The sequence below is a fragment of the Populus trichocarpa genome, chromosome 11, assembly GCF_000002775.5.
Source record: "Populus trichocarpa isolate Nisqually-1 chromosome 11, P.trichocarpa_v4.1, whole genome shotgun sequence".
NCBI lineage: Eukaryota > Viridiplantae > Streptophyta > Magnoliopsida > Malpighiales > Salicaceae > Populus > Populus trichocarpa.
In genome coordinates, this window is record NC_037295.2 from 6,283,172 (window position 1) to 6,297,119 (window position 13,948).

Consider the following 13,948-nt stretch of genomic DNA (forward strand, 5'->3'; position numbering starts at 1 on the left):
CTGCTCAGAATTTCTATCTACGGCCTGAGGCTCTTAGCCCACCTCGCTAAAAGAATATGGCATTTTATGGCTGTAACCTAATGCTTGGCAGTGCTTGGCCCTACCTAAAAGCACCGCAAAGGAAGCTAATCGTAACCCAACAGCTAGCGAACACCACCATTCTTGCCAGATTCTCCATGGCTATGAGTCTATGATCCCGTAACCAAGAGCACATGTTCTTCAGTCACGATGCAATGCATTTTCGCTTAAAAAATCTTGACCTTAAGACATAAAAAACAAAATTAATGAAGATAATTTCTCTCCTCGCACCATTTGGTTTTATATTACAATAATACAACGGCATGAACATACACCATTTTTCAAAGGTGGGTGGGTCCACATATATGCAACAAGGTACATGCACCGTGTTAAACCCACGCGCCACCTCACGCACCTCCATGTTTAACTGACTAACTGGACTTTTCAAGTGAAGATCAAATCTTTGGCAGATTTGAGAAGCCCCACTTCAAAACCGCACTAGCTAGAGCACATGAACTAATCACCGTCTTTTTTTACAAGGGTTTGATATGACAACTCAGTTTATATTGACCAAATCGATTAAAAGTGGCTAAATAATTTGATTGGTCTACCATAAACCGAGTTTTTTTTTTTCGACAATCACTAGATAATTTTTTCTGTCCAATATTATATTACAAAATTATACAATACTAAAGAGGAAAAAAAAAAAAACATCAAGAACTTACCGGAGACAAGTACACTTGACTCTGTATCACAGTTTTGCCTATCTTGAATCCAGGAACCACTGTGAAAGCCACCCGGAGATCAGTATCAGAATTGGGATTTTCTAATTCTGAGTCTTGTGTTACAGCCTCCATGTAGACATCAGAGAATCTGCAATTCTTGCTTACTTGAAAAATACTGACATCCTCGCCAAATGAGAAAGCTAAGAGATTCAAGGCCCATGCCCTTCTAGCCATCTCAACAAATGCATTAAAGAAAGCAGAATCTGGGAATCCACCAGAATTCACTAGCTTTCTCTGGTTTAAATTCCCAAACAGAGAGCACTCCAATTTTGCATGGACAAGTTGAAGATACTTAGCCCTTGTGAATCTTGCAAATGATGAGTCTGGATTATGAGTCAAGAACTGTTTTGGGTTTACAGATTTGATCTTTTTGAATTCAATGAAGTAGTAGTATTCACTCTGATGCTCTTCGTTTGGATGATTGAAACCTTCAAGCATCGTTTTGCACACAAAAGATTCGAAGACAAAGCACCTGTGGCTTGGCTTTGCAAACACAATGTTTTCTGGTTCAATTGCTTTTGCAGCTGCTTCAATATCCCAGTGGGCTACCTCCATTTCTCGAACCATTAATTTCACAAAACTCTTCATAGATCTTAAAGTATAATGCAAGAGTTGAGCAAAATGAGATGGGTTTAGGAGTGAAAACTGAATGTTGTCAAACATTGATAGAGGCCCACTTGCATTTAGTCTCTTCTCAATTGACTTGTTAAATGCAATAGCCTCGTCAAGCTGTTTCTTGAGTGAACCAACGTCTGAACCTTTAACCTCAACATCTGCTTCCAGTTTCTTGATTGTGATCTCATAGGTCTTCATTAAGCTCTGTTGTTCTTGAATCTCTGCCAGCATCATGGTCACCTGTGGTGAAAGGTGAAGCTCATTCTTGAAAAAACTACGCTTAAGTTCTGACAATTGTTTCAACTCATCAACAACAGCCTGATCTGCAGCTTGTATAGCATCACCACAATAAGGGTTTTGAGCCATTTGTAGCTCTGCATAAGCTGCTTTAATCGTAGTAATGCTTGCAAATAGCTTTGCCAACAATGCCTCCAAGATTGCTCTGCGCTTGGCCTTAGCATCTTTCTGCTTGTGATTATCGGTACTGTTTTGAGATTTGCAGGTGGTGTTTAAATCATCTTGATCAAATTTGTTGTGTGGTGTTAGCAAGCAAATGCCAATCCCATTATTTGAAGCAATTCTTGTTGCAGACTTGAGGTTGATAACCTTTTGGATTGTTCTTGCTATCTTGCTCTTGTTGTTTGTGAGTGATCTACATTTAATTGTCTCCATAATTTTAGAAGGAAATTAAATGAAGACTGTGGATGGGGTTTTGGGCAAGAAATTCTTTGAGTGATCTTTTGTTAGAGAAAATTAAAGAAAGAAAAGGTTCTGGGGATTGCAACAAGTGACTGCGCTATCTGATAAGAAAGAAAAGTAGACACAAAATTTTGACTCACAGATTGGAGCCGGAGATAGAGGTGGGCTAAGCTAAAGTACAAAAACAACAAAAAAGTTGGATTTAAAGCGCGGGAAATAAAGAAAAAGAAGATCTCTCTCTTGCTTGCTTTTCCCTTTTGGTTACTGGAACAATATATCATCTTCCACTGAACTCTCGTATTTAGTGTATTGTGAAAATTAACTTTGAGCGGGTATAAATTAACCGTTGCTTCTTAAATATTATTAGTTTGGGTTTTATAAACTTTAAGGTGATTAGAGATTTACATAGTTGTTAATTTCAAGATCTATGAAATTATCCTAGGTACGCGCAACCTAACACAAACATCTAACAACATGAATTTTAAGATAGTTAAAAAAGTTAATTTCTTGTGAATACATTATTTTATTTGATACTATTGCTCTGCTTGAAATTATGATATTTTTATTTTACAAACAAATATCAAGGTTATATATTTGGATAATCTAAATTCATCTAAACCAATAAAAATAATATTAATTTAAATTATTATTATTATTAAAAACTCAAATTTTAATCTATTAGATGAACTAAATTTGTTGATTAGATCAATTCTATCTTGTATAACATCACATGTCAACCTTATCTCGGCGGTGATAAGTGAGCCAATTACAAGGTGATTGATTTGGCAAACATCTAATCATGTATACCCCATTAAATGCAGACCCAGAAATGGTCGATATGCGTTTGAATATCTGAGTACAGGTTTAACGACTATTATGTATGGAGCAGGTATCAGTGTAATTCTTGTGGCAAACAGGAAGGAGACATGGCACATTTGTCAATTGTTATGCTAAAGTTTGTAAATTATTAAATGAATAATGCATATGAAATTAAAAATAAGACTTAAAAAAGTTCATAATAAATTGTCATTGGGTCGGTGGGAGACCTTGACAGGACAGTGCTGTCATCTTGAGGGGATCACACAGCGATCAAGTGATCGTTGTGTTTGGAATCCTGGGTGGACCAGACAGATCGAGTGAATCTACAGTTGAGATTTGAGCTGTGACGCAAACTTTTCTGATTACTGTGGCTCTAGCTACTTTATGTACTTTGTAAAATCTTCATCTAGGTTTTACATTCCATTCATGGAATTAATTTGTTCTATCTTCTGGGAAAAGAAATAATCATGCAGTTTGCAACTTACGATTGAAAGTATGATTTCATGTATTCGATTTCTCATGAATTAAACTTCATCAGTCCTCTATGAATCGTTTTCTTTACTATATAGCATGATAGAGTTTACCTTGTATACAATTATGATGAAAAAAATACTGTATATGAAAGTCCTTTCACTAGGAACCACAAGTGAAACCTCGCAGCTCGCATCGCTCTAAATTCAAAGACACCAAACTTCTGTTTTCTTGCTTTATTTAAGTAGGCCAAAAAGCAAAAATCAGCAACCAAGAAGGCTCCAATGGACCTTGTTATATTCTTTATATATATATATATATATATATATATATATATATATATATATATATATATATATATATAATTGAACGGCTACTGAAAAAATGAAGGGAAACATGCACAGCCTAGCTCCATATTCTAGAATATAATTCATACATGCCTTACCTTCTGTAGAAAATATTAAATATAATTCATACTTCGGACACGGAAAGAGACAGTAAGTGTAGCTTGGATTAATAAAAAAGAACGACGACAAGAAGAAGAAGCTTCCATCCATGCGGCTGAGAATATTATATATGAACAGGAGCTGGCATTTTGTAATTTTGCAAGCATAGAGATAATTCTGTCCCTTCTAGCAAGTTGCTGAATGCTGACCGGTAGTGTTTAATTTTTTTTCTTCAAGGTAAAATTGAATAGAGATTTGAATTAAATGATTTAATAATTAATTAATTTTTATTTCTGAGAAAGATGGAAAAACATGAATCTTGTAGCCTTGATATGATTATATGTTTAGGAAGTACAAACAGAAGAAAATGGTGCTACAAAAGAAATGGCCGAAAGATGGTGGTGACTAAAATAAAGTCTGGGAAAAAGCAACTAATTTCAAGAATAAAATGGGAAAAAACAAAATAAAATTAGAACAGCTAACGTGGCTCGGTCTTGGTTAATAAATAAATTTTTACAGATAGAAAAATAACTAGTGATATTATATTAGTTATTTTTTTAAAAAAATAAACACATAAGAAAGAGAGAAAATCAAATTTATAATCCAAAAAATGATAAAAATATTTTCATTTCGACATCCTCTCTCTTATTAGTGTTTATTTTTTAAAATAAATCTTAAAAACTAGTTAATAAAATATCATTAGTCACTCTCTTTATTATATTCTTCGTTTTTTTTTTTCTATATTCTTTGTATTTTGTAAAGGAAGAGGGTACAAGAACGTGGTCCTAAAAACGTTCCATATTTTTCTTTAACACAGAAATCCTTGGTACGAACGTGCCCCATAAAAAAAAACAATTGTATAGTACACTTGAACATTTTTAATTTGTGAATGTTTCTAAAAACAAAAATATACAGGAGTAATTACACAACAAAAGCAAGGAAAAATTAAGTAACATAATTGCAACGTCGGGGTTCAACAGAACCTGGGAAAGAATTGCTAGCTCTTGTAGATAATTAATTGTAAAATAATTTCTTCTCTCTAACACCAGAAGGGGAGCCAAAAAATGAGCCTTTTGGGTTAAGAAACAATTGCAATCAATTATGTTCTGTTGGTTACACACACCTCTATTAATTACTCATCATTGTCTACGAAACATTTGGAATTGTTGTCTGTGCATAATTAACAAGTTTCATGCACCGTAAGAAATGCTTGAGTCTGACTTGTATATGCAAATTGATTAACAAAAATTCATTTGAAGTTGAGAAGGTCCCGACATCCACTTATCATATAACTGTTAACATGACATTGGGGTTTTTGAAAATGTGGTAATAGTCGCGGTTTAAAATGCTTTTCGCTTGGAAATATATTTAAATAATATTTTTTTTTATTTTTTAAAAATTATTTTTGATATCATCACATCAAATAATCTGAAATATATATATATATATTTTGAAAAAACTATATTTCTAAACACAATAGTTATGTACCGAGCTTGGTTAGAAAAAAGAAAAGAAAAGAAAACACTAATTCTGGACACCTACGCAATTTAGCCGGATTGAGGTGGTCGAGCAGCAGACTTCCGAATTGAGGTATGTTTCCTGTTCAATGGCTGTGGATTAGTGGGTTTGGTAGCTCTGTGGCGTTATTGGCAGACAATAAGACATAAGCAAAAGTTTATAATCGATGCTAATTCGAGGAAGGGCCAATTCAAGCCTAACACAGAAGGAGGCTTCGTTATTGAAAATCGTTAAATCTGACCCATAAGCCTATGGAGATGTATTTAAGGATCAACTTGCTTCTTAACACACCCAAAAAAAAAGAGAGAGAAAAGAGAGAGGTGGATCTAGCTGCTAAGAATAGAAAAAGAAATAAATGTTGCCGGGTTTTCTTGGGATGTAACGTGGCTTCTTACATTATGATCGACTGTTTAAATAAGTAAATAAATAAATAAATAATAACTATTTTTGCATTTTGGAGACTGTAATGTAAACAACTGTTCTAATTAAAACGTCGGAGAGAGAACTTGGAGGGATCTACAAGCTCACAGAGTTGCTAGTTTGAATAAATAATAATGGCCAATTATCAGAAACAACGCTAAATCCAAAAGTCAAAAAGATATACTGAAGTTTGTCAGCTTCATTCCTCCTCCTCCTCAATTAACGTTGTCCCAATGTCCCTGTTGGCCTACGTGTACTGGACACGGTTTTTTTTTTAAATAAAAAACGATACCTTCGTCAAGATCAATAACTATATACAGAGAATAAAACAAAAAAAAAAATTCAAAGAGCACCAAACAAAACAATTTTCTATTAAAAAGAAGCCATAACAAAAACCAAACTTTGACATTAAAACAAATTAAAACCAAACATGAGCAATCTTCCATTCCATCGATAGAAGGGAGTTTAAGTACCTTTTCCAACAACCACTGAAATTGCATCTTGCAAGGAAAATGAGCAATCTTCCATTCCATTGATTGAGGTACAAATACCAACCCAAATTGCTGAAAGAAATCCATAAAACTTTGGAATCACACCATTGTTATCGGGCTGGTATTTCACATTCATGAAAGACCTTCAAGCTGTTGAACTTTCATTGATATATCTTTATAACCATTTGAACAACATAACTTTTTATTTTTATTTTTTCATAATAGAACCTACTCTCGAATCTACTCTCAAACCTCCTCTAGCTTTCAGCCTAGATAAAAAATCCCATGCCACCTTACTTTGCTCCATACGAATTGTCTTTGTAAAGAGATAATTTTCTTTGCAACACCAGATGATAATTTGAACAAGAACATATAACAGAGAGGAAGGTTACACAACACTAAATTTTAATAAACAAAGTCTTCCACTTGTAGATAACATCCTCCCTTTCCAAGTTTTAAGGCGAGACTTGATCTTCTCTATAACTGGTTTTCGAGTGGAGCAAAGTCTTGGGTTTTCTCCCAATGGAAGACCCAAGTATTTAATCTGTAAACCACTATATTTGCATCTTGAAGCACCAACCACACCTTTAGTGAATTCTAAATCAACATTCACACCAATTAATGTACTCTTATGGAAATTTACTTTCAATCCTGAGCATAACCGAAACAAATTAAGAATGGTTTTAACATTCTTAAGAACCTGTATATCATTGGGATAAAAAATCAATGTATCATCAGCATACTGTAAAGAGTTGTTTTTTGAGCCAACAATTGTATTCCTGAATATAAACTATTCTCCATTGCTCGACCAAAAAGGATCGCTAACCTTTCTACTGCAATATTAAATACAAATGGTGACATACATTCCCTTGCCTATGAAACTCTTTAGATGGTGAACCATTAATTAACACTAAAAGTTTAGCTGTAGATATACATTCTTGAGTCCAAGAAATCCATTTACCACTGAATCCCATAAAAGCCATGACTTCCAAAATGAAATCCCAAGTAACAGAATTAAAGGCCTTTTGAAAATCCACTTTAAAAAGAAAGCCTTGAACACATTGTCCTCGTATCCTATCCACAATTTTATTTGCCAGAAGAAAACAATCAAGAATCTGTCTCCCTAAGATGAAAGCAGATTAAGAGTCATTTATCACCTCATTAATAACTCTTCTAATCCTTTAAGAAATTTTTTTAACAATGATCTTATAAACTTCATTCACAAGACTAATAGTCCTAAACTATATGAAAGTATTAGCTTTTTTTAATCTTAGGAATTAAAGTAATATAAGCATTATTAATCCCTTTCGGCATGGTACTAGTCTTGAAAGATTCTGAAACTAGTAAAAAGATCTCCTCCCCAATTAGTGGCCATGCTTTTATATATATAATAAAATTAAAACCATACGGTCTTGGAGCTTTAGACCCATCACAACTCCAAATTTCATCATTGATCTCCTCTAAAGTGATGTATCTCTCTAAACAAGAAGAATAATCATTGTTTAATGTCTTAAACCTCATACCTCCTATATACGGTCTATCAACAATATTACTACCATACAAGTTGGAAAAGAAATCTTCAACCTGAAATTTGATATTTGAAGGGCCAGAAATAACATTTTCACTAGTAACTATTGTATCAATAAATTTTCTTTTGTTTGTTAGAGAAGCTGAGAGTTGAAAGAATCTGGTGTTTCTATCACCCAACTTGCACCAATTATTCCTTGTTTTTTTTTCTCAATAGAGATTCATGATGTTTACTTAAATTTTCAATCTCATAGTTTAAACACTTGACTCTACACATTCAACATATGTTAAACTCCTACTTTCACCCTTATTCTCAATAGTCTTAATTCTAGATTTTGTCAATTTAATATTATTCTCCAGGATCCCATAAGTGTTAAGATTCCACTCTCGAAGTTTTTTTCTTAATCCACTAAGCTTCTTAATTATACAAAAATGATTTGGCATGTCATAACAGAGAGAGGCCCACATTATCTTTCAATTAGTAAAAAAAAAACTTATGCATCAACCAACAATCTAAAAAATAAAAAGGCTTTCTAATCTAATCTCTTCATTCTCTACCAATGACAATGACAAATTGATCTAAGAGGTTTCTATCTAACTTGAAGAGTTTGTGCTAAGAAAAACTCAACATAGCATCTGAATAAGCAGAGCATCTATCAATACAGCTCATAGAGGAACCTCTAAACCAAGTATACTAGTGACCCTGCAAAAGGATCTCTAAGAGATCACAAGTAGACAAAAAATTCTGAAAATACCTTTCACTAACACTGTTTAAAAACCTTCCACTCCGCTCAATCTGATCCAAAGTATCATTAAAATCACCTATAATATAACATGGCCCTCCAAAAGTAAAATCTAGAATAGTTAACTACTCCCACAATATTTTCTTGTTTGCTAAACTACCCCCAAGATACAAATAAACAACCACACAATTAAACCCCATCTCCAAACCTTCTTTCTGAGTCCATACCATGCCAATTAATATTTGAATTAGTATATAATTTATACACAAAAGAATCATTAATCCTAGAAATCTTATTTTTAACAATGCATTAGACATCAAGTTGATAATTATCAATGACATTCTAATGCAAACGGAAGCTAAATACAATTAAAAAACACATATAATATTTTAATAGGTGAAAGGAGCTGTAGATATGAGCCCTAAATTCGCAAGTTTATTTTCTCTAAAATAATGATAATAAAGTATGCCTCCTTAAGAGGTTTATAGAGTCTCAAATAGGCCAGAAACCCTACCTTAACTAGAAAACGAAAAAAAATTAAAATTACAAAAGAATATAAAATTTGAAATAAGAAAGAAATCTAAAAATAAGAAGGAAAATCATAAAAACTACCAAAACCATAGCCGGGGGGGCGAGTGAGATTTTTTATATCTAAAAATCTGATGGTCCGTGTAGAGATGTAGTGGCTACTATAAGGAAAATAACCTCCAGAAACTCCTGCAAATATTTGAGCGCGATTCAATTGTTGGATTAAAAGTTATGGCTTTTTTGAGTTATTATTTTGGTATGGCGAGACCAGACATCCTCTTAAGTCACATCCTGTCTCATTAGTCCATAAATATATCTGCTAGGCCATCCATGTAATCTGTTTGAGGCAGATCCTCATCTAGTTGTGACAGACTCACACTTAACTACTTAGAATCACCCATTATAGTAGGCTCGACTACATCACATTTCTAATCACATGTCTTTTAGAACTACTTCCCAAACCTCTAATATTCAAAAAAAAAAAATTCTTTATAGATATGATTAAATACATGTTTATTGTAAAAACATGAAGTGGAATTATATTGTTTTCACCCATACTGAACATGAATTCACTTCCCCATTATATGTATTTGTGATATGTATTCCATAATTTATTAATTTGTCGTTTTTTAGTTTCCATTAATGAAAATTTGACTGCTAGGTTTTGCCTCACATGTCCAAGTCCTAAAATATATATAAAAAACCTTCATTATTCTAAGAATTCCCTTATGAAATTATGAGTCTCAAATGTGTACGTTTACTCTTCCAACAAAAATTCTCAAGTGATAATAATGTTACTAAACTTTCCAGCCATTTGGGCAGCCTAGATGGTTGGGATTCCAACCTAAACAATTGGAACTTATAGCTCGATATTGACCTTGGTCTATCCAATCCTACCCCATATATCTTTTCATGCATTTTTTTTGTTTATAGGATATGTGCACGCAAAAGTTTCATGTACATAATTTTTTCTATGCACACATAACTTTTTTTATGCATAGTAGGCACAATGTTTTGTGCCAATGACACTACCATCACTAATATTCCACCAATGACATGCATGACACAACAATAATGACATGACACAATATATAACAATCTCCTCCTAAGGCATCATCTAAAAGGAGAACCAAAAGACCCATTCATGATTGCCTAACATTTCTTAAGCTCTTAACCACACCTCTTACCGCTATATGTGCTGAGGTGTTTTTTGCAATTCAGGAAAAGGATTTTGTATGGTATCCAACTCCAATGAAGAATGGCACAAACACAAGGAATATTAACAAGTTCCATCTCTTTCATCGTGACCACCATTATGACACTAAAAAATGCAATGTCTTGAAAAAAGAATTAAAAGATTAATCTCTAAAGAATACCTTCAATAATTTGTGAAGAAAGAGATACAACCTGAACAAACAAGAAAAAACCCTCGTGATGCACTAGCCAAAATTAGATAATTTTCAAAATTATATCTCTATCTTTTAAACTTTTTGAATAAAAGTAGTAACTTTTTTTATGTCTTCAATGACTCCATGAAAAATTTTCACGGCGAGATGTCCATATCGCCATTTAATTCATAATAAAAATCTTCATGACAAGACCTTCATATCTCCATTGAATTCTTCATGTCTTCAAACATATCTCTATGAAAAATCTCCACGATGAGATTTCTATGTCTTCATTGAAATCATGAAAAATCTCCATTGGAGATCTCTATTCAAATCTCTACATCTACATATAACATCTTCTTACACAATGTTTTTTATCATCATAAAGCATTTTTATTTTCTAAATAATAATGTTCTCTACTAGAACTTGATAAAATAAATCTCCCTTGTAGGAGAAACATTTTTTATATTCAAACTAAATTGTAGGTTTACTATATTTTGAATAATTTTACTTATTTTGAATAATTATTTTAATACTCATCATTTTTAATCTTTGAGTAATAATTGAATAAATATATTGGAGAGATATTTTTAATAACATATCAACTACTTATTTAAAAACTTATTATAATAAGGCATCATGTCATGTCGTACTTACATATGATATTTACATTCGCCTACCTAAGGTGAAGGGAAACATCAAAGATATGCGTAATTTAATGTGCTATAATTTTTTTGAGATGATTAAGGGATGTCTTTATATTTTTGTATATATGTTAATGGATTTAAATTATAACAATTCAATTAATGAAAATTGTTTTATTTAATAGTAGAGGTATTTTCGGGTTAGTTTGCACATCAATCAAGATTGTCATTTTTCCTTAATGATCTTAAGAACACATCCTTTCATAGTACATTTAAATGAATTTAATAAATAAAAAAATTACTAAAAACCTCTTATATTTTAAATGCGTGAATACTTTACATACCACAATTTCACTTATTATAATATATAGTTTATATATTATTTTGATAATTCATTTCACAATACATATTGAAGCCAACTCAATCAAACATAAATATATGAAATATCACAAATTTGTTATTACTTAAGGTACCTTATAACTAAAATATTATATGTTTATCATTTGATTAGCCATTGTAATGTGAAGTTTTGAAAAGTAGTAGTTGCAATAGTTTGTTAAGCATTTTTTAAATATAAACTCTAGACTTAATTTTTTCTTCATCATCTTCTTAGTTTTTCTACCACCCTTTCTTCATCCTCATCCTTATCCTCATCTTTCTCTTGACACCATTTCATTTAAATATCAACCAATAGTTACATATACATCTTTAAATATTAATTTACCATCTTCTTCACTCAATTTTATAGACTTCTTCTTCTTCTTCTTCTTCTTCTTATCATAATTTTTTCATCTTTTTTTCACCTTAATATGAATGAACAATTGCGTAAACTTTTCCAACCATCATTTCTTTATAATAAAAACTAACAGTCATACATATACTCCTTATTCATATTATCAACATGTTTTTATCTGCATTAAATGTCAACAATATATATGGATGGTGTAGACTCAAGTTCAAAAATAAAAAGGGTATGAAATATAGGAAAAGGATAGTTGTAATGATATACAAAACTGAAGCTAATAAAAATAATTTATTCTACAAATATGATGATAGATCATGTGAAAACACCTTCATTTATTAATGTAAACCTATTAATAAAATTGAAGTCACTACTAAAGGAGGTGATAATGATGTTGGGCCAATACTACATGAAGTGAAGAAAAAAATAAAAATAAATTATGTATAGTTTGGATCAAGAATCACAGTATAGAGAGAAACTTTGCAAATATGAAGCTATTATTTGTAGCATATTCAGTGTTTAAAATGTTATTATATCTAATTATTATATTGTTCATATCAAACAAATAGAAAATAAAAACTAATAAATTAACATTATAACTTATAGACCTTATTTGAAGGCCTTCCTAACCTCAAATGGCTAATAAATTTTAATATAAGAAACAAGTTTTCTAGAATCTCCTAGCAAAAGTTAGCCCGATCAAATGGTCAAATAAAAAATTATGCTTATTAAGTCAGGGAAAGATCTTCTTAGTAGGCCTTCACTATATTCTCTTCTTCTATTCTTTCTAAATGTACCCACACTCATTTTAATTTTTGAAGGAAAAACCAAAACCTATATGGATGAAAATCAACTTATGGTAATGGGTACCAATTCATTATAAGTCTTTTTAAAGTTCTTAATTGACTATAACCAATGACAAACGTCTTTCAAGTACCTTCTGTTATGAGGGGTACAAGTAATACAATGTGTACATGAAATCCTTGTCATTGTTCATTAGCTATAAGAGCATTTTTTATTCTTTAAATTTACTAAAAGTATAGGCTTTCCATTGAACACTTGATATTCATCTCACCTTGCAAGAATCAATCTAAAACATTTAGAGTTTTCCATTACATTATCCATTACCTTTCTCATATAAAGAGTGACTTTAGTCTCCTATGAAACCTTAACAAACATATCATGGAAACCTTTACATTATTTTCAACCTAATCTTTTTAAGTAACAAAATAGGTAGCATTCTTCCACACCTCCTTACCCATTGAATGAATGATCCAACTATATTGCTATCACATAATCATTCTTCACTTTAGGGTAAAATAAAATACCTTGACCAAGTATAGGAAAGGACTTTTTTCAACCAATTAACTGTTTTATTATAAATAACATCAATATCCTGAATGTGGTTCATGTAGTTAAGGTTTAATAATAATTTATTACAAGTACCCCAAAACTTTAGTTTTTGCCTCAACTCATAATTGGTTTCTCTAAAAATTTGCATAAATATGCCTTATACAAAATAACAAAATCAGGATTAAACTCTTTTAAAAGTTGAACATATCTTGACAACTTCTTATAAGACTCTTTATGATCGTCTTTCATAAAAATTTTAGCATTAGTTATAGTCCTCTATATCTATACTAAGTGATTTTATTCTAAACTAACCATCTAAAAAGATTTCAAGTGTCTTATTTGAGATGTTGGGATTAATACTAAGTAGAGGTTGTAGTTTTTTTTCTTAATCCATGTAAAGTTAGGTGCTTTGATTATCAATGGCCTAATACAACTATGTTTACCTTTTAATGACTTGATTGTAAAAGTTTTACAACTAGGTAAAAAAGAAGTATAAACCATCCATTTGCAACCAATACTCAATCAATATGCAAACACTTTCTCTTTTTAATTATATTTTTCTTTAGTTGAAAATCATATTTAACTTTATTTCCTTCAACATCTCTAAACTAATACACATTATTGAATATTTAATATTCCTCAAATTCTATGAACTCATTGACTGATAGGTAAAATCTTTTGCATGTCAATTTATAGGTTGAATCTACATTTTTTTTCCTAGTTTTTTGCCCCTAGTATTT

At 31.5% G+C, this 13,948-nt stretch overlaps 1 protein-coding gene across 1 annotated transcript; it reads right to left on the bottom strand.

Annotated features, from left to right (window-relative positions):
• Positions 1-578: 578 nt before the first annotated feature.
• Positions 579-2,413, bottom strand: LOC7455892 (protein GRAVITROPIC IN THE LIGHT 1). The gene has a single exon (XM_002316775.4). The coding sequence runs from the start codon at positions 2,088-2,090 to the stop codon at positions 732-734; it is 1,359 nt and encodes a 452-aa protein (XP_002316811.4). The 5' UTR covers positions 2,091-2,413; the 3' UTR covers positions 579-731.
• Positions 2,414-13,948: the final 11,535 nt, after the last annotated feature.